Consider the following 26,635-nt stretch of genomic DNA (forward strand, 5'->3'; position numbering starts at 1 on the left):
AGAGTGCGGTTTCCGAATCGGCAGCAAGGGAGTGTTCCAGGCCGATTGGCAGGGCCTTAACATGCCCGAGTCCAGTAGTCGCCGTATGTGGGGTGTGATTCCCTTTCGTGCTACTAGAGGCATGGGGTATTGGCGGACCCTGACAGGGTCTGCCCCTGGCTTTAGTTCTATGTATATGGCCGGTCGATGCTGGGCCAGCCCGATTCCCCCAGTTTCTGCTCATGCTTGGGGAAATTCCCGCAGCCAATGGTCAGTGTCAGTCATTGGGGCTGAGGGCATTTGGTGGAGACGATATTCGTCTTCTAAACTCAGGACAAGCACCTGAATCGGGTGCCCCTTCTTGTTTAGAACTTTTGCCCCTTTGGGGTGGAAGCAAATTTGTGCCCCCATCTTGGTGAGCAAATCCCGACCTAACAACGGGTAGGGACACTCAGGGATGACCATGAAGGAGTGGGATACCCGGGCCATGCTGAGATCCACAGTTCTTCGGGTAGTCCATGAGTATTGTTTGGTGCCCGTGGCCTCTTGTACCCATGAAGTTTTGTTTGCCAATTTCCCTTGGGGTTGTAATAAAACCGAATGTTGTGCCCCAGTGTCCACTAGGAATTCAACAGGTTGCCCCTCCACTTTAAGAGTTACCCTAGGCTTGGGGAGGGGTGCCGAACCCTGACTCCCCTAATTGTCCAGGTCTTCCATTTCCAAGATCTTGGCAGGGGCCTTAGATCTTTTGTTAGGGCAGCTTTTCACCCAGTGGCCCTCTTCTTTGCAAAAAGCACATTGGTTTTTGTTCAGCTTTGGGCGCTCCCGACGGGGACCAGGGCCATCCTCCTTACCTGTCCCCGAAGCCAGCTTCTTGAGGTACCTCCGTCTTTCCTGTGGGTCGTCCATGGTTGTGGCCAGCAGGATCTTGGCCAGGTTTCGGGTCTGCCGGTCACTTAGTTTGGTTTGTTGCTCTTCCGGACTTTCTCTATTATTATAGACTCGTTCTGCCTCTATCACTAAGGCCTGCAAGCTCTTTTCTCCCAGTCTCTCTACTCTTTGCAATTTCTTTTTAATGTCCGGAGCGGCCTGGTTAACAAAAGCCATGATAATTGCGGCCTTGGTTTCTGGGGCTTCTGGTTCATAGGGGTGTACTGCCTAAAAGCCTCTATGACCCTCTCTAAGAAGGCTGCTGGACTCTCATCCTTACCCTGCCTCACATCATAGACCTTGGCCAGATTGGGAGGTTTGCACGCGGCAGCCTGGAGACCTGCCCCTAGAGCCTGGCGGGGGACCCGGAGTCTCTCCTTACCTTCAGCTGAGTTGTAGTCCCAGGTGGGGCGGGATAAAGGGAAGGCAGCATTTATGAGGTCTGGGTTTTGAGTCGGCTGTCTGTCCTCCTCTCCCAGGACAGACTTCCAGGCTTCCACCTGAATTGGTTCTCTCTCCTTGGTGGTGAAGAGAACCTGCAAGAGCTGTGGGCAGTCATCCCAAGTAGGCTGGTGGGTGAAGAGAACAGTATCTTAAAGTCCGATCAGATCTCTCGGATTATCAGAGAACTTTGCATTTTGGGTTTTCCAATTATATAAATCACTGGTGGAGAACGGCCAATATAACATTAGCTGTTCGCCAGTCTCATGGGTGGGGGGGGGAGGGGGGCTCCATGGCGCGGAGAGGAAGGGCGGTGGAGTCAGCCGGCCCGAATTCGGAGGTGGGGCCGTCTGGTGGGTCCAACCACGTGTCCCCACTGCTGGCCTGCGCACAGGGACTCCCTTGTCAGGGAGGGGTGGCGCCCCTTCTGCAGCCCCCGGTGTCTCCAATGGAGGGGCGGAAGGGGGAGGGGGTGCCCGGTAGGGTGGCGGGAGGATCAGGTCCTCTGGGGAGGAATCCTGGAAGACCGGATAAAGGGGTGATGGGGCGTAGAGTCGGTCTCCTTCCCGGCTTTCCGCAGGGCTAGAATCTCGGTGGGTCCTGCTTTGGGGGGTAAAATGGTTTTAGCCAAGGAGGGGGATTCTCGGTCATGTCCTGCCAGATCAGGATGTAGGGCACCTGGTCAGAGTGGCCGTCCGGTTTGTCCCTGAAGATCACGGCCTTAACCTGTAAGATAATAGGTAGGTGGAAAGTTCCTTCTCCGGGCCATCCCACGCCAAAGGGGATTGGCCATTCTGATATGCAATAAATTTGGAATCTCTCTCTCTGTATGTCTATGCTCAGAATACGAGCTCTTTCCCTAACATCCGAGAGGTGGGAGAGCTTAAGAGACAGGGGAGTGGTTTCTGTCTCCCCAGTTATGTCCCCAATCCACACCAAGACACAGACAGTAAAGACGATTAACAAGGACACAACAACACAGACAAATGCAAAAAAAGTTAACAAGGACATAGTAACACAGACAAACGTTCCAGTGCGGCTGCAGAGACAAAACAGAAAGCAACCCGAAGGGCTGACAGTCAGACCTCCTTACAGATGAGGACCCCCATCCTCCTTACAGATGAGGACTCCTGTCCTCCTACAGATGAGGACCTCCGTCCTCCTTACAGATGAGGACCCCCGTCCTCCTACAGATGAGGACCCCCGTCCTCCTTACAGATGAGGACTCCCGTCCTCCTACAGATGAGGACCTCCGTCCTCCTTACAGATGAGGACCTCCGTCCTCCAGGCAGGGGCAAGAGACGTCTCCTCAAGACCCCCGGTCAATGGCCCGCCAGCGGGTCCACCTAAGCCAATGCGGACCTAATACAGATTGGAATTCCTACTGGTTAGAGCTCTCAGAGAATATGCACGCAAAAGGTGGAAAAAAGCTGAGTGCACTCACCACACGTGAAACCCTCCGGATGGGGTCCTGGAGGTTTCTTGGATCCCGGACGAGCCCCCAAATGTTGTGCCCAAGTTTGCGAATCCGAGAAACCACCAAGGAGCCGACACCGATGCAAACACACAAGGGTTTATTACAAGCTCGAGCTTGGGTCCAAGTGTACCTGACACAGCGGAGTAGGGACTTGGATCCCGAGACTAAGAGGCCTAGCAACTTTATAGGGGCCAGTGGCCAATGGGATACGCAGAAATTTGCACAGTCATGTCGCAGGTGGCCACACGCAGGTGGCCAATTGAATTACATCTTACCCTATAGCATCCACTTGAGCTGGCCTATTACTTTGGTCTGACCAAATTGGCGCGCACTTTTGGCGGGCACAAGGCGGGGTTACATTGTCATGAGCCGATTTCCGATTAGGGTGTGCCCAGCAGTTTGACTAGGGTGGGGCAGCGCCCTAAGCAATAAGCAGGTCATGTGGGGGTCCTACAGGAGGTGGCGGGGGCTGCACAAAATGGAGTTAGTCCTGCTCTGCTTGTCCAAGGGTTGGGGATTTTTGTTAAATTTCCTGGGTCCCACACCTGTTTACAGGCTCTCTCAAATATATAAATCTTTTTTTAAAAAAGCATGTTTATTCTTTACCTTTTGATAAGTTTCTCAGTATTTATCAATATATGTCTTGCAATTTTTTTTTTTCTTGCTCTTGGGGTAGTTTCAAAATGAATACCATCATCTCAATAGTTCTTCTTTCTGTTCATTCTTAAAAATCTTTTTTTGGGGATCCCTGGGTGGCACAGCGGTTTGGCGCCTGCCTTTGGCCCAGGGCGTGATCCTGAGGACCCGGGATCGAATCCCCCGTCAGGCTCCCGGTGCATGGAGCCTGCTTCTCCCTCTGCCTGTGTCTCTGCCACTCTCTCTCTCTTTGTGTGTGTGTGACTATCATAAATAAATAAAAATTTATTTAAAAAATCTTTTTTTGTTGTTTTATTACCATCTATTTTCTGTATACATATGGAATCCTACTTTTAGTTTCTCTTTACTATCTTATCCACTTTACTTTGCCTGTATAGGGTTTTCTCAATTTCTTTTCTATTTGTTTCATTTTATTTGCTTAAACTATTTCCATTTACTTTTTTCCCATTTTTATATCCTTCCAAAGAACATTTTCTTTTCTTTTTTTTTTTTGAACATTTTCTTAATATCATATTTTAACATATTATTACTCCTGTGATATCTTGAGATTAAGGCTTCTAGTTGTTTTACCTTTCTTCTTACCAGAGTTTGAGTTTTTCTTGTTTATAACAGGACTTGGCTAATTTTTATTTATTCAGTAGTTCAAGGATCTTTGAGAAAGTAATATCAATTATGACCAGAGCATGATTAGCAAAGATGCTGTTTTTCATTCTCTATTATGCAAGCTCAGACTCTCTTGTAAATAAATCTTATCCATTGTAACTGACCATTTTTTTTTTCAAATTATTATTTTTCAGACTCTTGGTGTAACCCACACGAAACAGTCATGAAAACAGTTTCTTAGTATATCTCAGTTGAGTTTGCTACACTGGGCTCATGCCCAAGGTAATAAAGTGCTTTGTAATAGTGGCATTTAGAGTAAGAAATAGAAAAAAAAGTGTAGGGGAAAGGCATTTGGGTGGCCTGTGCTCAGTCTTGAAGGTATTATTTTTCCTACCCCAAGTCATGAAAGTTAATATTCCTCTAACTATGGCAGTCTAGTGTAGAGGGAATTAGCAAAGGAAATTGGAGGCATGCCTTGTATATTTTATGTACAGTATCAACTTTCACTATAACAATAGAAATAGAGCAATAGAAACAGTTGATAAACTTCTGTAGCAAAAGCAGGAAACCTGTATCATTGAGAGATTATAGAGCCCATTACTCTTAGCATATCCCCATTGATGCCTATAGTTAACAAGACTTGCATGGAACATGAAGGAACAAGACTGAAAGTTGAGCCTTAACACTCAGCAGGTCTTCTGGCAAAATTCTTGCAAATAATTTCTTGAGGAAGGACTTGATTTGTACTTGCCCTTATGTATTATTCACAAGTGCCATTGAATAGAGTTAGTTAACCTACAGTAAAATGCATGTAATCTGTTGTGTGTTTAGTTCTCCCTAATAAATGTGTGTGTGGGTTTTTTTTTTCCTTAAAAGTGTCTTGCTTTAGGGACACCTGGGTGGCTCAGTGGTTGAGTGTCCGCCTTGGGCTCAGGGCATGATCCCAGGGTCCTGGGATGGAGTCCTGCATCAGGGTCCCCACAGGGAGCCTGCTTCTCTCTCTGCCTAGGTCTCTGCCTTTCTCTGTGTCTTTTATGAATAAATAAATTAAAAAAAATACATTTTAAAAAGTGTCTTGCTTTAAATAGCTGTTTTAGGATTAGCAGTAAAACATTTCCTGGTTGAACAATGCTATGGCATCACAACCTATAAAGCAGGTTTGATCTATATTTTTGACATATGTTGAGTTTCCTACTGTTTTCTTATTCTTCTAATCCTGAACCTTCCAACCCTGAGATTTAGTTGATACCAATTTTCAGCATCACCCTTGTCGTCAGGATTTCTGCCATATTTATTTGTATGCAGTGTGTCACTCTTGATCCATAATCTTATTTTTTCATGTCAAATTAAATCATTCTTTCATTCAGCGTGCCACACACTGTAGGCTTCTTGAACTTTATGCTATTTTTATTACATGTCCACCTTTGCATTGTGCTATCCCTATATTTTTGAGAATTTATTTAGTGTTGAGGCCTTTTTCCTTCTCAGACTCCTGTCGTTCTACTTGAAAGTTGTTCGTTCTTATTCCTTTATGCTCCATGCAAGTCTTCTCATTTTTTCTCCCTTCTGAGACTTTGTCTGCATATATACTGAACATATTTTTTTCAGTCTTTTTTTTTTTAATCTTATCCATTAATTTCTCTGGATGCTATTTTTTCTCCCAAGAACTGAATTGCCTCTTTTGAGAAATTTGTTCTCTTTTCCTTCCTTGGCAGGAGCCACCTTTCCTTGAGGTTGCTAACTGCTCTTGTCCATCTCCAGCATCTCTATTTTCGCATCACAATATGCAGTGTTTATTTTCTTGAAACCTTTTGCTGAGTTTTAATCCCAGGAGAATATTAAACATCTTTCACTCTGGGTCTTCAATATAGGATCATCTTTGCCAACGTCCTTTTGCCCATTGCTCCATCTTACACAGGTGGCATCACAGTAAGTGTGTTCTCATTGACCATATCGCTGTGGGCTTCTTGGTATGTTTACAATCCTTGTCTAGACTGCACAGTGCTTGCAGAAGGACAGCTGCTCTACTACATGGGCTCTTGGACCAGGTGTTGTAGAGGACTAGAGGTTCATGAAGCTGCCTGGAGAGCCACTGCTGGGTGTAGGAGAGGCGGATGGGCATGGCCCAGGACCTCTGCCTCTGATATTAACATGAATTCTTCTTAGATATTGGGATTCAGTGTAAGGTTTACATATAAAAAGAATAGTTTTACTACTAATAATATAGTTTGGAAGATGGTTGGTATAGTGAAGGAGCAAAGACCATGCAGATAGAAGGTTCTGTCTTACCAGCTGGGCAGGGTTCAGGACTGTCCTGTCCTCTGTAAAGTGAAGAGTATTTTCTTTAATTTATTTGAGAAGATTACATGGAATAGTGTGAGGATGCATGAGTAACTGAGAAATAATTTAAGGTATGACGTAAACTACTTGTATCAACATATATGTAACCAAAAAAAGGCAATGTTTAGTGAAAAAGAGCTAGTTGCAGAATGGTAGATACAGTGTGATAGCATTTGTATTTAAAATAAATACAAAGGGATGCCTGGGTGGCTCAGCAGTTAAGCATCTGCCTTTGGCTCAGGTTGTGATCCCGGGGTTCTGGGATCAAGTCCCGCATCGGTCTCCCTTCAGGGAGCCTGCTTTTCCCTCTGTCTCTGCCTCTCTCTTTCTCTGTGTCTCTCATGAATAAATAAATAAAATCTTAAAACAAAACTAAACAAAACAACAGCATTTATTGCTAGAAGCTTAGGACTGGGTATGAGGACAAAATGGGCTTGAGATCGATATATATTGCTTTTTTGTTTTTAAAAAGAAGCATTTAGATTAAATATGTAAAATAATTGTATTTGGGTTTTGTGTGTGTGTATGTGCATGCGCACACGTGCTTTGTAGGGTACTTTTAAGGATATCCTCCCAAATATGTAAAATACCACTTAAATGTGGCCATGAAGTTTCTTGAGTTATATATATATATATATATATATATATATTTTTTTTTTTTTTTTTTTTTTTTTTCTTTCTTTGTCTAGTCCATAAAACTGTGTCTGTTCCACATGAGAGACTCCTTACTCTGGTAAAGTAACAAGGGGTGGTGGAAAGGGAGGTGGGCAGGGGTGGGGGTGACTGGGTGATGGGCACTGAGGGGGGCACTTGATGGGATGAGCACTGGGTGTTATGCTATATGTTGGCAAATTGAACTCCAATAAAACAAAACAAAACAAAACAAAACAAAACAAAACAAAACAAAACAAAATAAAACTGTGTCTGTTCCTAAATGAAAAGTTTGAGGGAAAGAAAAGACAACTAATTAATGTTCTCTTTTTAATGGTATGTTCGTGTATTGGAACATTTGTACCAGTTCATATCCTCTCTTTTGCTCGTTGTTTTATTCCTGAAACAATGAAGGGAAGCTAGAATTCTGGATAGTTCATCATTTCTTTTTTCAATGGTCTCATCCCTTTTCTCCATTCAGAAACAATATCTAAAATAAATTAATCTTTCACAGCCAATTTGGAACACAGATCAAACTTCTTCCTTCCCAGGATTGAATCCCTACACATCGGCCCTTGGAATCAATCCTAGTTGAATTACTAATCAGAGACTCCACTACATAACCTCTTACCCACCAGGATCCTGAGCATTGATCTCCCTCAAAGGGCCCTGCATGCTGCCTCCCCTCATGGAAATGGCAAGTAGCCAATATTGCATTATCTTTTCTTTCTTCAATTCCTAACCAGTAAGGAAGACAAGAATATTTTCTATTTTCTTTACTCTCTAAATCTCCCTAGTAACTGTTTTCTTCTTCTTTGATGCTGCTCTGACTTACCATTTTAACACTCTCCTGAGTGTATTCATTTGTAGCTTAGAGTTGGCATTGCCTAGGAGATGGGAAGGAGGAATTGGGGCTGGAGGCTGGAGATACAGACTGTAGCACATTTTGGAATTTAACTCTGGCCATTATACTGGTCTTTCTTCTTCCCAGTAGGGTATGGTATGTCTTTGGCTCACGCCTTTTCTCTCCTTGTCTGCTAGCCTTGCCACACCATTTCCCTGGTGACTTCTCACAGAAGACATATGTTGTGCTTCCCATGAACTGTAAGGGTGGTGCAGACACAGGTGATATGCCTCTTTTTTCAGGTTACACGCTGGACATGAGGAAACCTTAATGGTAGCCAGCTATACAGCTGTGATTAAAGTATGGGTCTCTAGGTGCTTAACGTCAGCCTCTTTCTACTGCACATTTTGTCCTAACTAAGCAATCTTTCTAGTCTTTGTTGGATCCTGCTTCACTCAGCCTTAAACGCTAGGACATTTTCTTCAGCTGTACTCACTTTCTTGGTGATCTCATTCAGTTCCATTTTAAATACCATCTATATGCTAATGACTCCTAAATAGATATCTTTTGATTTGATCTCTCCCTTGAACTCAAGTTTCATTTATCTTTCTTACTTGACATCCATCAGGGTATTTAATAGGCATTTCAAACTTAGCTTGTCCAAGATCTTAATACCCTTCCATCTCAAAACCAACTTCTTCCAAGCTTTCTCAATGTGACAATAGCCCAGCTGGCTTTTGCTAAAAACCTCAGAGTCCATATTGATTATCTTTCTTTTAAGCCATTTATTTAACGTATCAGTTGATTGTGTTTGCCCTACTTTGAATATATATAACAAATCTGATCATTTCTCACATTGCCATCCTATTACAAGCCACTCTTTTCTCAGCTCCTTCGTTACAGAAGATTCCACACTCATTCCCTTGATTTAATTCTTACTACCTACAGTCTATTTTCCACATAGCTGCCAGAAGGGTCCTTTTAAAGAGAAGTCAGATTATGGTACTCCTCTGCTCAAAGTTTTCTAATAGCTTCTCAGCTCATTTTTAGGCATTCCAAACTCCCTACGATGCTCTGACCAACACAGTGGGCCACTGAGTAATTCTCTGTACTCATTTCCTTCTCTCCCTACTTCACTATGCTCTGGACATGCTCACCGGCTTTTCCTCAGATTGCCAGGCACACTGGGCTTCTTTGCTATTGCTGATCCTTCTGCTTGGAATTATATCAAGATGTTTGCATTATCTCCTCTTTCACTACCTTCAGGTTTCTGCTCACCTATCACCTCTTCAGAGATACCTGACCACATAAACTAGAAATTGCATCTCACTGCCTTAGGGTCCCCTTTCATTTCTCTTCACAGTAATTATCCCTTCCTTCTTTCCTTCCTTCCTTCCTTCCTTCCTTCCTTCCTTCCTTCCTTCCTTCCTTCCTTCCTTCCTTCCTTCCTTCCTTCCTTCCTCTATATTTCTCTTTTGTTTTTGTTTTGTGTATTTGTGTATTTTTTGTTGCCTCTACAAGCAGGTAAGCCCTGTATGTGAGAGAATTATGACTTTTGTTTGTTATTGTGTCCCCAACACCTAGAACAGTTTCTAAACCCTAAAACAGATTAAGCCAAACTCAATAATTTGTTCACTCAGTGACTGGTGGCAGATACTGCAGGGTAGGCCATGTACAAGGGCCATGAGAGACTCTTAACTCTGGGAAACAAACTGAGGATTGCTAAAGGGGAGGTGAGTGGGGAGATGCAGTAACCAGGTGAAAGGCATTAAGGAGGGCACATAATGTGATGGGCGCTGGGTGTTATACACAACTGATAAATTATCGAACACTACATCTGAAGCTAATGAGGTACTATATGTTAGATAATTGAATTTAAATTTAAAAAAGCATAGGTAGGGATCCCTGGGTGGCGCAGCGGTTTAGCGCCTGCCTTTGGCCCAGGGCGCGATCCTGGAGACCCGGGATCGAATCCCACGTCGGGCTCCCGGTGCATGGAGCCTGCTTCTCCCTCTGCCTATGTCTCTGCCTCTCTCTCTCTCTCTCTCTCTCTCTGTGACTATCATAAATAAATAAAAATTAAAAAAAAAAAGCATAGGTATTTGATATATTTGATATAGATAGATAGATAGATAGATATAGATACAGATAAATAAAGAAGAGACCAGATCATAAGAAATCCTCTGATAAGGAGTGATCACACACTGTAAACTTCACCGTGGTTGAGTATATACTATATAAATCATATAATCCAGACTTCTTTAGGAGACAGATTTAGTTTCAAATAGTCTGTCTTAGGTTGGCTGTTACTATTATTTTACTTCCAAAAGTAAGCACTCATTTTCTCTGATTCCGTATATATTGAGTCCATACTAGAGGCATTCATTAACTCATCTGATCTTCACCAGAACCAAAGGGTGCTCCTGAGTTTCAGTAGCTTTTCCAAGGCCACATGATTGGTCAATGGTGGAGGCAGAATTTGAACCTCAGAAGCCTGACAAGAGAGCCATACTCTCAATCACCATAGCTCTGCTTCATAGTCTCATCCTATTTCTGTGTCCCCATTTTTGGTTTAGAAGATGTGATTATCATGCCACAGTGTCAAGGCAACAATCCCATCAGAGGATTGACAGACCATTACATATTTACTGAAGTATGTGGTGGTATGACATTTTTCTTTTTAAGATTCAACAACCCATTAATTTTGCAACTTTAGAACAACCTGCCCCATGTACTGCCCAACAAATATTCTTTCCACTTGTGATCATTGAACAATAAAGAAACCATATTCTGGTCATCTCTCCAACTCTTGCCTTGCCCTCCTTCCCCTAAGAACTGATTGTTTCCTGTGTTCTGCAGGCTGCTCAGTCAACCCGGTCACTGTGATATCCCGCATGCTAAGGACACTGGAAGCGGGAGTCAGGTTTGCACAATTAGATTGATAAGCAGATGCTAAGCCGATGTGACACAGCTGCTACTGCTGAGCTAGGAAAAGCAGGTCAAGGTTATCAGGAGAAAGTGTGACACTTGCCCATAGCTGGGAGCAAAAATATCCCCATGTACTGTTTCCTTTTCTAGTTTTTCTCTTTAAATTCCTTCTTGGCCTTTCTTTTTGTTTCTTTATATCTCCTCTTTTTAGAGGGCTGAGGTAGAAGACTCATATTGAAGTCACTGGACCTCTCTAAATGAAGGCCAACTATAAATCAGCCACTTTGTTTTTCTAACATTACATATGCATTATTTGATCTTCCAGATAGTGCCACACTTTCAAAATCAGACTCAAAGATTAACAGTGATCATTTGCCATTTATTATTTGAATCTGTTTATTTTTAGTGTACATGGTTTCACATCTGAAGCATACTGGATATCTTGTGCTAATGCATTGGATACTCATGGCACATTAGCATACATGCAGTGTAACCAGGGAGTCTGGTTTCTTGTTTCCATTTTTCATTGAATTGAGTTTATTGGTGGCTAAATTTGATTTTTCATCCAGAAGAACCTGTTTCCCCTAAGGTCTTTTTTTTTTTTTAAGCTGTTTCTATATAATTTTGAACAGAATATGATTTAATTAGGTGAAAATGACCACATGAGGGAAGCCAACATTAAAACCAATGCTACTGAAAAATATCTTCAGATAAAGAGTACCTCAGCTTCTACTGGTAGATTCTGAAGCCATACCAGGCATATCACCAGTGGGTAGATGATGCCATGTCCCTGTTTGGGATTGTTCTAATTATTGCTAGTGGGGTGGCCCCTCTTGGAAAGCCCATTTCTCTTCTAGGATCCCCCATTCTCGTCTAACTAGGCCTAGTCCTCTGCATGGAAATCCTCAGACTCATCAAAAATTTGATGTTCTCTACTTCAATTTTATTTATTTGTTTGTTTACACTTTTCTTTTCAGTCCCTTTAGGATATGTTATGTGGAACATATAAAGAAGTTTGTGGGTTTGAAGTCTTGGCTTATATTTGAGCACCGATCCTTGTCAGATGTGTGAGCTGGGATAATTACTTGTCTCTTTGAACCTCAGTTTCCTAATTTGTCTGAAGAGAGACGCAGAAGTGAGATCAAATCTATGAAGTACCTAGCATTATATACTTGGAATAAACAAAAGCTTTTTTTTATAATATTATTATTGTTTCATTGAACTAGTTCTAGTGCTACTGGTAATAAAATCACTCAAAGCAGAGAGTGGTAAGTGAAGAAGTTAAAATGACTTTTCACCAAATTTTGCTTGTAAAAGATATGATATTTAAACAAACAGACAACAAACTATCATACCCAGTCCAAAAAATCAGATCATAGAGAAGAAACTCTAGATCTTAAAAAAAGTAAAATGTGGTTGTAGGATTTAACAGTATATATACTTTTAAAGATTTTATTTATTCATGAGAGAGAGAGAGAGAGAGAGAGGGAGGCAGAGACATAGGCAGAGGGAGAAGCAGGCTCCATTTAGGGAGCCTGATGTGGGACTCCATCCCAGGTTTCCAGGATCACGCCCTGGGCTGAAGGCAGCACTAAACCGCTGAGCCACCCAGGCTGCCTTTAACAGTATATTTTTAAGTGGCAGCTATAAAATGGGAATGAAATAATGCTTACTATGTGGGGGTGGTATGAAGCAGTTAGAGCACATGGGAAAAGAAGTCAGGTATTGTCATTAATGGATAAAAAGAATTATAGACCTAGTGTCATGCCAGTGATTATGGGGAGGGGGTTCCTCCTTGGGTTGAAATACTCTAAGTCTGAATGAGGTATTTCACAGGCTTTGGAGGGTGATTAAATGGTCAATGTACTGAGGTATGTCTGTCTATCTGTGTGTGTGTGTGTGTATGTATGTGTAAATCTATTCTTATAACTTCCCCCTTGGTACAGTATTTGGCCCAGGCTTCACATTTAGTGAATGTTTATTGAATGAGGGGATGAAGGAGTAGAAAAGTGACTAATCTTGTCTAATTCTGAGAGTTATTTGATTGAGACCATATCATTCTGGCACAAACTGAAATTCCTTTGTTTTCTTCCTCATTTTGCCTAACTACCCCATCCTGCCAAATACTGAAACCCCAATCTAGGCACAAAATTCTGCAATCTCTCTACCACTTCTCATTGCAGAAAGCATTTTCCTGGAAGCAGTGTGGGTTCACATATTCCTGAGCCCACAGAGGCCAGACAGGGAGTCTAAAGGGCTGTGTGACTGTCTTTTATGAGTACCCCCAGAAAGCTAGGCCAGTGAGAGCAGCCACCTCATCTGTTTTTTCAGTTGTGTCCATTCAGTACCTGGAACAGTGACTGCCACAAAGCCCTTTATGGATAAATATTGGTTGAAAAAATGAAACAATAAATGCTCAGTACAGGGTGACTGTTGCAAGGCAGCAGAGAGGACCTAATGTTCAACACTTAGATTTCTCCAGATAGAGCAGAGAGTCTGCTTTTATGTGGAATCTCTTGGTTTCAAATGTTGGCAACAAATTAAAAATGTTAAAGCACTGTGCAGGTCAAACAAAAACATATCTGAGAGGAGAATTCAGCTCAAACTCCCAGTTTTCAACCTCTGCTGTCAGTAGTAGCTCATACAATGTTTTGTTGTCTGTATTTGCTCACTTTTATTACTGCATTCCTTCTTTACATGTGCTGAGTAGCATAGACAGTATTATGTCTATATTATACCGAAGATCACAGAGACTCAGAGAAGTTAATTGAGTTAAGGTCACAACACTGGTATGTTATAGAACTGGAAACTGAATTCAGGTTTTCTGACCTCAAATCCTGTGCACATTCCAGAATATTATTCAGATTATTCTACACATGTCTTTGGGAGCAGAAGGTAAAAGACAAAGCATGTGTTTTTGTTCACAAATTTGGGTTTATATTCTTCTTAGGACTGTCTAGCACTCTCTTACTCATGTTCCTCTCTCTGTTCCAACCAGTCTGGTCCAAGCAACTAAAATGCAGCATTATAATTGTAATTAAAATAAAGTTGCTTCCACTTTGGTATTATTAATTCCCAGGTAGGCCCGTTTCTCTTGTCATACACGTGTCTCTACAGATATCAGATTATCAGTTTGAATCATTGAGAACTTATAGCTCTGTAGGTTTGAGTCTAGATTTGGTTGCTATGAAACAACGAAAATAATATTTTAAACAAGATAAAACTTGTTTTGGGGCACCTGGATGGCTCTGTTGATTGTGTCTGACTCCTGATTTTGGCTCAGATCATGATCTCAGGGTCGTGAAATTGGGCCCCATGTTGGGCTCTGTGCTCAGCACCGAGTTTGCTTGGAATTCTCTCTCTCTCTCTGCCCCACCCCACCCTCTAAATAAAAATAAATAAGTAAATAAGTAAATAAATAAAATCTTAAAAAAACTCCAAAGCTTTAGTTTTTATTTCCCTCTTTATCATGTAAAACTGTAGATAAATAGTACAGGAAAGCTATGGTTGCTTTAAGGTGGCCCAGAGCTAGACATCTTCCATCTGTTATGCACTTGTTACCCTTTCCTGCTTTGCTAAGTTCTCTCACCAACGTGAGACACAGAGGAAGGAGATGAAGGCACCACATTCCCTGTCTCTTATGGGCACCAAGTGGAGGTTGCATATGTTGCTTCTGCTCATTGCTTAGAGGCTGTAACTGAATATCATGGTCACCTAGCTATAAGGGAGGGAAGAATCTAGTTTTTTATCTGAATGGCCATGTGTCCACCTGAAAATTTCATTACCATATAAAAAGAAAACAGATATTGGGGAACAACTTGTCATCTCTATCAGAATTGCTAATGCTTAGTTAAACATTCATGCATTATTTGGTGTTTAAGCAGTGTTTTCTTGTTGGTTGGGTATTCCTTGATTCAGATACTTGGTCCTATTTTGCTTTTCACCTGCGGTCTGTAATGTGAAGGGTAGATGTTTGTTTGGTGAATGTTTTAATGCATAAAATTAAGATGCTAGCTGGACAAGTGTTAAGATTCTTCTCTGGATTCTTTGAAGTTATGAGTTAACGTTTTTAGCATATGTGCTGCTGAAGCAAGCACTCAGTTAACTTTTTAAACTTGCAATTGGCAGGGAACTGTCAGTACTTGTAGTTGATAACTGTTGATAGGGGCCCTTAAACAGGAATTTGTCAAATTCCTCTTTGGAGCTGACCTCCATTTCTCCAAATCTTTGATAATCTGATTGAGCCAATTACTTTGTAGATCTACTTACCATCTGTTAACGTGGGTGGTTGCATTGATTAGAACCCTGAAAATATTTCAGCATAATTGTATTTATTTCCTATGTCTGGTGTAACAAATTACCACATGTTTAGTGGCTTAAAGCATTGGTTTATTTTGTCACCATTTTGGAAGCCAGAAGTCTGAAATCAGTATCACTGGGCCAAAATCTGCATGTCAGCAGGGTTGACTTGCCTCCAGAGGCTCCAAGGAAAAACCCATTCCTGTTTCCAGATTCCAGTGGCTGCTGGATTTCTTTGACTCATGGTCATATCACTCGAGTTTCGGCTTCTGTTACCACATTGCCTTCTTCTCTTCTGTCTGTATCACGTCTTCCTTCGTGTTTGTCTTATGAAGGAGGCACTTGTGGTTTCGTTTGGGGTCCACATGGGTAATCCAGGATAATCTCCCCATCTTAAAATCCTTATCACACCTGCAAAATGCTTGTGCTGTATAAGGTGACATTCACAGACTCCACAGATTAGAAAGTGGTTCTCTTTTGGGGGAGCGGTTATTCTTCCTACCGTGGTAATCTTATTGGCACAAGAAACCGTGGCTACTTACTGAAGTTAAACTGTGTGCTAGACATTATGCTAAGTATTTCACTCACTTTAATTAATATTAGCCTTTCATAAATTTTAATTTACTTTTCTAGAAAATAAAAGGTTCAGAGAGGCGGAGTAATCTGCTCTTGGTCACCCAGTGTGCTCTGGCTCCTTTCCCCCCCACTCCCTCCCTAAGCTAGTACCAAAGTGAAATTAAATGCTCAATCAACGGAGAACACCAAGACAAAATGCCAACCTCCCTGTTGTCATCACCATGTCAATTCAGGCAGCACACTGCCCCTTCCTTCTAAACTGCATGAGGCCCTTTGTGATTCCTTTTCTCCTTCAAAGCTGCCTTAATGTTCATTTTATCCTCATTTCACCTGTGTGCAAAATTGTGCATCTAGGACAGGGGCCACATGCCCATGCAACTCTAACTTATAATTCACTCATGGGACAGTTGGGGGAGTATCTAGTTCCTTTCACGTAATTGGGTCCAAAACTCTTCAGGAGTTTGGCATTACACAGTTGAGTTACAAATGTCGTGAGAACAGGTTCTTTGGCAAGATATCTAATATTACTGCGTCCGGTCTCAACCAGACATAGCAGGAGATCAGCTTTTCCCAGGGGATTTTAGTGCTTCAGTTTCTGGTCCCGGCTGGAATCGAGTAGTGAAACAACTTTCAAGTAAACATTTAGAATGTTAGTGAAAAAGCTTAGTTCCATATTAAGTGTATCAATAGGTGAACTGGGGTGACTGGGTGATGAGAAGAGTGGGAGGAGCTTAGGTATATTTCTTCCCTGAATTAGCCCAAGTGAAGGCACCTATTGGCAAGGACTGGCCGCCTCTATAGAGTGTCTTACATACTGTTTCCTGAACAGTTATGTGCAGAGGTAGTGGCTGGCCTTCCCTGGCTTTATTGTTGGGATGCAAATGTGGTAGCTCAGCAATTTGGAGTTAATTGTTAATCAAGCCAGACATTATCTGCAATACTATTCTGAAAGGTAGAAAGGCCAAAAACAAACCAACAAAAAAATGCAGTATCTTATTACCCTTCTCATCCAAATGTTCTAAAAATTCTTGTAATGGAAATGGAAATGGCAGAGATGGGGCTATTACAGGTCCCATCTTCTGATTTTGGTTTCTATTTTCAAATAATTTTATGAACAAAAATCAGCTGAGAAGGATCTGTGGCATACTGGAAATTGGAAAGGCTGGCTTCCAGCACCAGCAGCACCCTCTCTGTGACACTCATTTTACTATTAAGAGAAGCTACTTAACAAACCAATTGTCAACAGGGGGAGATGAAAACACAATAGTTAATCGGGTTTTACAAGGTCACATATCTAATTCGAATTACAAAAGGACTCCATTAGTGCCTTCTCTCCCTTGCTCTTGAATGGTAGCCTTTCTCTAAATTAGGGCTCACTACTTTGGATCCCTACAAGATAGCAGTCAGTTAATAAAGATTTGAAGTACTTTTTTCCTTACTGAGGGCCCCCTTTGGAGCCTATTAACACCCTTTTTTTATGGCGAGCAGAGCAAGTAGCCACCTCCTGACATGTGTTGGCACTTTCTAAAAGGTCATTAATGCTCCATATTTCAGAGTATAACAAACCCAGGAAGGCTCACAGGGAGCCCAGCAGGGGTAAAATAAAAACAGTGAGTAATTTACAGAGCTCTTTGTCTCACCTTGGTGGTGCATGCTAAATGAGAGAACATTAGGGCGCCCCCTCCCCTTGAATTTGCAAGGATTGGCAGGGTCCAGGAAATTTCCAGGTAAAATCTTAAAAATCTAGCTTTTAAGAAACAGGCTTCATCAACAATTTGTGCTATGGAAAAACAGCATCACAGTGGTTCCTTATTCCTCTCTCTGTCCTTACTCTTTAGAATAAATTTTCTACATGATGAGGCCTTTTTGCCTTCTGATTGTTTCTGAAGCTCTTTTGTGATTTTTTTTTATAGCATATCACATTGAAATTGGAAATTGTGGGGCAAAGCTGGAGCTCCATTTTATTTCCAGTTTTGAAGGTTTTTTCTTTCTTTCTTTCTTTCTTTCTTTCTTTCTTTCTTTCTTTCTTTCTTTTCTTCTTTCTTTCTTTCTTTCTTTCTTTCTTTCTTTCTTTCTTTCTTTCTTTCTTTCTTTTTTCTTTCCTTCCTTCCTTCCTTCCTTCCTTCCTTCCTTCCTTCCTTCCTTCTTTCTTTCTTTCTTTCTTTCTTTCTTTCTTTCTTTCTTTCTTTCTTTTTTTTGTAAATAAACTCAATTATGTATTTTACAGGGAAGCTACTTGGATTTTGGTATGTTCCTAAAACTTACATTGGATACTAGATTGATGAGTTTATTTTCCTTTTTCTTTTCTTTCTTTTTTTTTTATATTTATTTATTTAAGTAATCTCTACACACAACATAGGGCTCGAACTTACAACCCTGAGATCAAGAGTTGCACACTCCTCTGACTGAGCCAGGTAGGTGCCCTGGTTTCTTTTCCTTTTTATTTTCTTTCTTTCTTTCCTTCTTTCTTTCTTTCTTTCTTTCTTTCTTTCTTTCTTTCTTTCTTTCTTTCTTTCTTTCTTCTTCCTTCCTTCCTTCCTTCCTTCCTTCCTTCTTCTTCTTCTTTCTTCTTTCTTTCTTTCTTTCTTTCTTTCTTTCTTTCTTCTTCCTTCTTCCTTCCTTCCTTCCTTCCTTCCTTCCTTCCTTTCTTCCTTTTTTTCTTTCTCTCTTTCTCTTTCTTTCTTTCTTCTTTCTCTTCTTTTTTCCTTTTTTGAAGATTTAATTTATTTTAGAGAGAGTGAGGGGAGGGGAACAGGGTGTGTGTGTGAGAGAGAGAACCCATATACACTCCCCACTGAGCATGGAGCCCTATGATGCAGGGCTTGATCCCTTGACTCAGATCATGACCCAATCTGAAATAAAGAGCTGGCCACTTACCCACTAAGCCACCCAGGTCCACCCTCCCACCACCAGTTTATTTTCTTAGGTTATATGTGAAGGTGTGAGAATGAATGTAAAATGCTTTTTAAAATAACATTCATAGTGTTCTCACAAATGGAATGTGTATCTAAAGTTCACTTATGTAAGTCTTCGTAGAGCTGACAAGCCAGTGACTTTCCTGTGCACTTAAAGATAGTTACCCCATCAACTAATACCAAGGTGCCTCAAATCCCTTCTTGTTTGCTCTGTGGTTTTCCCAAGGGATAGAAGGATCATCACCACTGGCTGTTATCCCTAATGGGGTCTTCTTGTTCCTCTTGTATTCTTAAATTTATTTTTGTGCACCAATCCAACATTTGATAGTGAGGATTCTACTGAAAAGTATCCCCTAAGCATTCATACCATCTAACAACAATGAGGCTATTCTTGGCTCATCCTTTATAGTTTTTCTGAGAATTAGCAAATGGCCCCACATCCGTAAGTCATGAAGTTAGCGTAACATCTCTTGATCCTCCGCTGGTCACATGAGAGCATTAGTGCTCTACTCTGTCACCCAGCTGACCTCTCACTGATCCTCACCGACCTCACAAACCTGTCAACTGTTGCTTAAATATACACTGATGAACTAATCGTGGGTAAAAGAAGTCAGGGCAGACCTGGCAGGATGCACTGGGCAACAGAATTGTCTGAGACCCAAAGCAAGAAAGATGAACATTGACCATTGCCTTTTTTTTTTTTTTTTTTAAGATTTTATTTATTTGAGAGGTAGAGAGAGTTAGCAAGAGAGAGCATGAACAGAGAGAGAGGGACAAATAGACTCCCTGCTGAGCAGGGAGCCCAATGTGAGGTTTAATTCTAGGACCCTGTGGCGCAGCGGTTTGGCGCCTGCCTTTGGCCCAGGGCGTGATCCTGGAGATCCGGGATCGAATCCCACGTCGGGCTCCCGGTGCAGGGAGCCTGCTTCTCCCTCTGCCTGTGTCTCTGCCTCTCTCTCTCTCACTGTGTGCCTATCATAAATAAATAAAAATTAAAAAAAAATATAATTCTAGGACCCTGGGATCATGACCCAGCCCAAGGCAGACACTTAACCAACTGAGCCACCCAGGCGCCCCAACACTGACCATTTTCTTATGTTCTTGCTGCTTAAGATCAAAGTCCTGTTTTGCAAAGGAGGTGTCTACTTGGCTTCTTTGACATAAAAGAAGACTTATGTCACTCCGGTGAGTCTCTGTGTTTACTTAACAGGGTGTCCCACTGAAGTCTAAAGGAAAGGTAGACTCTAAGGGGTTGGTGACCTTGCCCTCAACTAGGCTTCATTTGTTGTGTCAGGCCTACAGACTTGAGAAGCATCTGAGAAAAGACCATGAGCAGGATCAGTTACTGCAGTCCAGAGATATATAGACATAGTAGAAAGAACTGGAGGGCCAAACACAGAATATCAAACTACTCAGCAGCAGGGTATAGAAGAGAGTCAGAGAAGAGAAGCCTATCTAGGCACAGTATATAACTGTTATCTGAATGTGCATTGTCCCAGTCCCTCTGGCCATATGACTGTCCTTTATACCCCCTTTATTTAAATGATACATGTCTAGAAACTAAAGTAGTTCTCATTCTGGATTTTGCCAAATGGATTCTGTATGAATGTTGTGAAGTGGGAGTTAATGAGTGGAAAGTGGTTTTTCTCCAGTAGTAAGAGGTGAGAACTGAGGGTTTGGATTAGCATCAGGGCTGTCATGTATGGTTGTGCAGGTTGTACATTGCACAGTTTCAGGAATTATCCTTTACACAGACTGCGATGTATATATACAACTTTCATGGTTGTACTTGGCTGCCCTGCCAAGAATCAACATCAGCACAGGCTAGGGGACAGCAGCATCCCCAAAGAGGATCAGAGGTCTGAAATAGAACAGCCATGATAAGGCATGCAATGAGGGCTGATCCTACAAGATGGTCAGGTGTGGACAGTGCCCTGAAAAAGCTCAGTGGTCTAAATTGGCTTTGGTCTAAATGGTTGGCCTGAAGAAACTCTGAGTTCTACGAGATATTCCTGGAAGCTTCCAGAGATACTGGTGGTGGCAGTGGTGGAAAGGGGATGGTAAAAGGTGGTGGAGGAACTGGCTATGTCTATGAAAACTAAGCAAGGCTGGGTGTATTAATGTGGGCTGGTTTTGTAGGCCCAGTGGTAAGACCCTGGAGCCTTTGTATTATTTGTGTAAACAAATATGATTAACTTATTTTCAGACCTCAGCTTTATGGTTGAGCCCTATTTGTTCTTTTTTGGGGTTCAACTTAAAAATTCCCTCCTTGTTAATGGGAGAAGGGCTACTGCCTTGTTAAATCCTGCACATGCTATCTGGCTACAAAGAAGCATGCACTCAGGTTGTCACCATCATAGTGCATTCTTACTGAACCTAGTTAATTGGCACAAACCGTAAAGTGAAGTGACATTAAGTGGACTGATGATCTGAGTTTTCCACAGTAAACTGTCAGGAAGTAATTCTTGGCCACGACATTTAAAGAAAAAAAGGAATAATAACAAGATGATTTTTAAGAGACCATCAATAAAGGGAAAAGTTCAGAATTTTTACTAAAAAGTACATCCACCGAGGAAGACTGACCAGTGGAAAATTCTTTTTCTCTCAACCTAATCATAACAAGATAGACATGATGGGAAATATTCGTGAGGAACATTTTGAAAGGTGGAATTTCTAAGTCTAAAGAGAAGTCAGTATCTGAAAGGCCTGGTGGCTCCAGCACTTCATAGACATTGACTAAAGGCAGCTCCCACTGCAAACTCCAGATCCAGAGCTCTTTTTTTTTAATTTTAATTTTTTAAAAAAATTATTTATTTTTTTTAGTACCCTAACCTTCCCCCTTTGAAGCTTGCCTTCCATGACAATATTCTGTTTGCAGATGAGCTGCTCATGGACACAGGTTTGGTGCTGCCTTGCAAAGTGACAAACCTCTGGTGAGAAAACGATTCTTTGACGTCCTTCCAGTTGTGTGTTTTTCTCTCTCCCACGGTTACCTGGGATGTCTAAAGACATAGTATTCCACAAATGTGTGGGTTACCTGACTGCTGATGTGTCTGAAGGGGAAATATGCGGGAATTGCTTCTGAAGATTCCTCTTTGTTTTGTTTCCTTACAATACGAACATTATAGGATATATTCAAACCCATCATTTTGAGCTTGAATTTGCTGATGGAGAGACTAGCTGGGTTCTGGACCTAGGGTGGCAGTGAGGAGGAGGGAGGGGTGGGGGTGTTGGGGAAGGTGTAGACACAAAGCTGAGCCAGGCCTACAGGATCTGCCTGGGTTTTTTATTTTTTTTGTCAGTGTCACCTGCCTGATGTCTTGGTTGACTGTAGGGTATTCAGCACAATGTACTTGCTTGATCCTGGGCATTTCTGTAAGGCTCTCAGGAATCAAGACAGTGTTTTTTTTTTTTTTTTTTTTTTTTTTTTTTTACTATTAGGAGGGTAATGTGAGGAAGCTGATGACAGATGATGAGAGGTAAGAGGAAGTGACTGAGGAACTGACTTATCACACGCATTCCAATAATCAAATATCTCACATTTCCTGATAGAACTAGTGAGCATTTATAAAGAACTCACTTCTTCAGAATGGGTTTTGAGGAAGAAGCGTGATGCATGAAATACTTGTGGTGAAGGAAAGCAAGTGTCGTATATGGGACACCTCTAAGTGCCAGGAACTTTGTATTATCTCATGAGGTATACACGTAACTTTATAGATGAGGAAAATGAAGTTCAGAAAGCTTATGTGATTGCCCTGGTCACAGTAGACTGTGGAGTCGGGATTGAACTGAGTTACCCTTAATAGTAATGTACGTGCTCTTTCTGCCACACCAGGCTTCTCTTCCTCCTGACCTCCTTCCTGCTCTGGAAGTTTATCATGTTCACACATGTAAGTGCTAGGTGCTCTTCTCTTAGTACTGACAAACAGTCCCTCCTTTGCAGATCAGGAAGTTAGCATAACATCTCCAGACCTTTTGGGCGTGCCTTTTTCCCCCAGAGATCTCTACTTCATCTGTGTGTACATTTTCTTTTCAATCATTTTTTAAAAATTTTTATTTATTTATTCATGAGACACACACACACACACACACACACACACACACACACACACAGAATGAGAGAGAGAGGCAGAGGGAGAAGCAGACTCCATGCAGGGAGCCCGACGTGGGACTTGATCCCAGGTCTCCAGAATCACGCCCTGGGCTGAAGGCAGCACTAAACTGCTGAGCCACCCAGGCTGCCCTGTGCATACATTTTCAAATTTGAAATCCGTTACAACTGCCTTTACATTATTAGGCTTATTTAAATACCGCTTCGTTATACTTTAAGGAAATATCATGTCCTCCTTTCCTCTTTGTGCCCCTTGACCCATTAGGGTTAAAGGAATTTCGTCTACTTGGATTCTTTCAAATATTCTAATTGTGTCATATTTGAGTTTGTTTCATATTTAGACCATAACTTTTTTGAGCAATTTTTCATTTCCTACAGTTTCTAATTACTAGAAGAAGAAATTTAGCCTCCTGTACCATATTATTATGATCTTACAGCTTCATGCTCATTCCATCTATCGAATGGGATCAGTTCCTTTCTCTTGCTTATAAAGTTAGCCGTGGAGCCCACTCAGTGTCTGTTCTAATTTGGAGCAATTGCTTTATGTGTTGTCTATGGTGCTATCAACCTCTGATTCATTTTTATTGGGCTTTGAGTCATTCCAGAAACTGTTATAGCTCAAGGCTTTTTCTTTCTTGGACTTCCCACTTACTTGGTTAGAATGTATCTATCTTCAAGTCACTTCCTCAAAAAGGGTATGAGGGCGGTAAACTTTTTTTTTTTTTTGTATGAAAGATGTCTATATTTTCCTATTACAATTTATTGATAGTTGGAAGAAATGGAAAACATTAGGATCAAAATAACTTTTCCTAAAACCCGGAGGAATCCACTCCTCTACAGCCTCTTTCTGCCTTGTATTCTAGACTGTGGCTTCCTCCTGTGTTTCTGCAAAACAGTGCTTCCATGTCCTGTCCGTCTTCGAGGAATCTATGGAGTCTCTCTTCTTTTTCCATTGTTAGGGATTTATTCACTTTTAAAGAACACTTTTATCTCTTATCATCAGTTTAACTATTTCATAGCAGGCCTGAAGGAAGGCATATTCTACTATGGTCAATCGACCATCTTGAAAAAACAAAACTAAACAAACAAAATCTTGGCCTTCACCTGTTAAAGTGCAAATACCCTTGGGGTGAGGGTGAGAGGCAGCTGACCTTATCATATGCATTCCAATAATCAAATTATTCTGGACAGCCTGAAAGAACAGTGAGTCAGAACTGCACAAGGATGAATCAACAAGGCTTCAGAATACGTCTTTATAAAACTAGGAAGTGGATAACAGTTTCTTTGAAATTGGAAGGCTGATGGTGGTAGCTAAGGTTTAATCCTAGCTTAGTCAGAATTACTTCAGATTGGAAATTCTGTTTACAGGTTGCTATTGAATTTTTTGTCAGTAGTGTCACATATCTATCTATATTTATGTCTATCTAAATATACATACACGTCCATATATATACAAGTGCTTATGTAAATACATATAGATGCACTATATATATATACACATACTTATATATGTACGCTTATATATACACATAGGTATATACACACACAGACACATATATATCTCTATATATACACATGTGTATATAAAAATACATTTATGTGCCATACACACATATACATATATACACATATACGTGCATATACACGTGTAAGTATATACAAATACACACACATATAGGTTTGAGCCTCAGTTACTTTCATTTCAGATCTACTTCCTTATTTCCTAGCTCATAAAAGGAGGTCTGGGTATTTTGTTAATGTTAGCCTTAACGATTGTCACTTATGGAAAAACTTACGGCATATGCCCATGTCAATTTTGATGCAACCAATCCTTCTGGATTCTTTAACTCTTGGAAATGTTCAAATTTCTGAATTTGATTATGGCCACTGCCACTAAGTAGTTTTTTTATTTTTCTTCTCCATGGCATCCTAAAACAAAACAAAACAAAACAAACAAAACACCTTCTAAAGTTGATATTATCATGTGGCTCTTCAAGCTGACCTTATGATCATTTGAGATCAGAGTTCTTTAACTACAACCCATCCACTTCTCATCTGCTTTCACTCCTAAAGGATTTCACGGGGTTTTGACTCTGAGAATATGTCTGTGAAAGTGATTATTGACATAGGTGGATTAAGGCCACCAAGGAAGGAGACCATTTTCTCAGAATATCTCACCCAGCACTAAATCTTTACTTTGTCCCACTGTCTTAAATTCTATCAGTTGGGTTAATAAGGATTAGTTATTTATATTTAAATTGGCTTAAATGTCCAAATATTTTCCCTTCCATCTATCTTAAGAGTATTAGGGAATTGAAGTTTGGAGATAGGTGGAGGGAGAAGTCAGTGAGAAGGGAGACTCTGAGGTGTGTGGGGACAAGCGTGAGGTACATGAGCCTAAGGGAGAGGATACCGGAGACAGCATAGCTTACTCCCAAGGCCATGTCCCAGCATGCATGCAACTTCTGAGAGCAACAGAATGATTCTGCCCCTATAACTGGTTTCTGGCAGCCTTCTCCTCTATTGTGATGATAGAGCAACATGCTCATTTTTCCTAAAGTTTACTGCTACGGGTTTGAGGGCCTGCAATCCCAGGTTCCAAGGTATCTGGGCTTTTTAGGCCCATGCAGTCCAACCATGTCCATGCTGAGAATTCTCTCCTCAGCTTCCTCACAGCTGGAGCCATATTTGTTCAAGTGATGATTCACTGGACTGTGCACTCCAATTTCCCTGTAAGAAAGATAATGAGAAAAGGAAATGCCTACAGGGAAAGGAGGATGGAGGTGGTTTTGGACTTCTTCCTGAAAAAATGAGGCAATATTTATCTTCTAGGACTTGGTTTGATGCTAGCTGGGGGAGGCAGGTGCTATATCCATGTTTAAGAAATCTTGATTTGTATGTTTGTTTATTTGTTTGTTTGTTTTCCTATTAGAATTAGGGAAGAGGACATTTTTGAGTTTTGTGTGTTTAGATAGTTGCAAATTGAGCACATTCTGGGGTCAGGCCAGCTAATCTGGCCTCCTGGCGCAGTGAAAATTTGGAGCCAGATCTCCGAAATAATACAGAGCAAATAGCTATGGAAGGATTGAGTTATGTCTTTTATACGTCATTTTCAGTTAGCTTTTTCTCATCAGTGGGGTGGTATTATTTTTACTACATTAAAAATTCATGCCTCATTCTAGAAAAGGAAAAGATTCATAGTTTGGATTAGTCAAAAGAAGTAATTTGGAGTTTTTGCATATGCAAAGTAAATTTGGATAAACTAGTAATGAAAAAAGGATTAATGTTTACTGAATATGCTTCGTATGCCAAGTATTGTTTAGAGGCTTTATACATTTTCTTATTTTACTCATCATTACAATAGTAACAACAATAACACCTCTTTGCAAAAAGCATTATGATACTTTATAGTTAAGCAAATTGACTTTCAGTGAGCTGAGGTAAATTGCCCAAGGTCACTCTACTTGTAAATGGTTGAGTTGCATCCAGATCCAGATTTTTGTGACATCAAACTTGGGCTCTTTCTGTCATGTCTTGATATCTCTGAAAATGATGCCAGAAATTCTGTCTGGTCAGAAATTTCTCTGTCATTGATCTGCCACAGGGCCTGAACTTGCCCTCACTGAAATATATCATTTCTAGAAGGTACTTATCAAATGTGTACCCAGAACAAGTACAGTGTGGGAGTCATATTAATCAGCTCCTGTACCCCCGCCCCTTGCCATAGTTCAATGATAGAATCATATGGAGCAGAAAGAGGCTTTGGAACAATTTAACCAACCCTCTTTTTATAAATGGTGAAACTGGGATGCAGAGAGGATAAGGAAACTCCTCAGAATTACATAACTTGTGTGTTTATTTTATCAGAAATCAGGACCTTCAGG

General features: G+C 41.1%; 1 protein-coding gene across 1 annotated transcript in view; it reads right to left on the reverse strand.

Annotated features, from left to right (window-relative positions):
• The window catches only part of LOC112641869 (uncharacterized), a 46,350-nt gene that overhangs the window by 10,874 nt on the left and 8,841 nt on the right, over nucleotides 1-26,635 (reverse strand). The window contains 2 exon segments of the mRNA XM_049092605.1: nucleotides 3-557; nucleotides 1,574-1,868. Coding sequence (XP_048948562.1) covers nucleotides 3-557; nucleotides 1,574-1,868 — 850 coding nt within the window.

Source organism: Canis lupus, chromosome 12 (assembly GCF_003254725.2).
Source record: "Canis lupus dingo isolate Sandy chromosome 12, ASM325472v2, whole genome shotgun sequence".
NCBI lineage: Eukaryota > Metazoa > Chordata > Mammalia > Carnivora > Canidae > Canis > Canis lupus.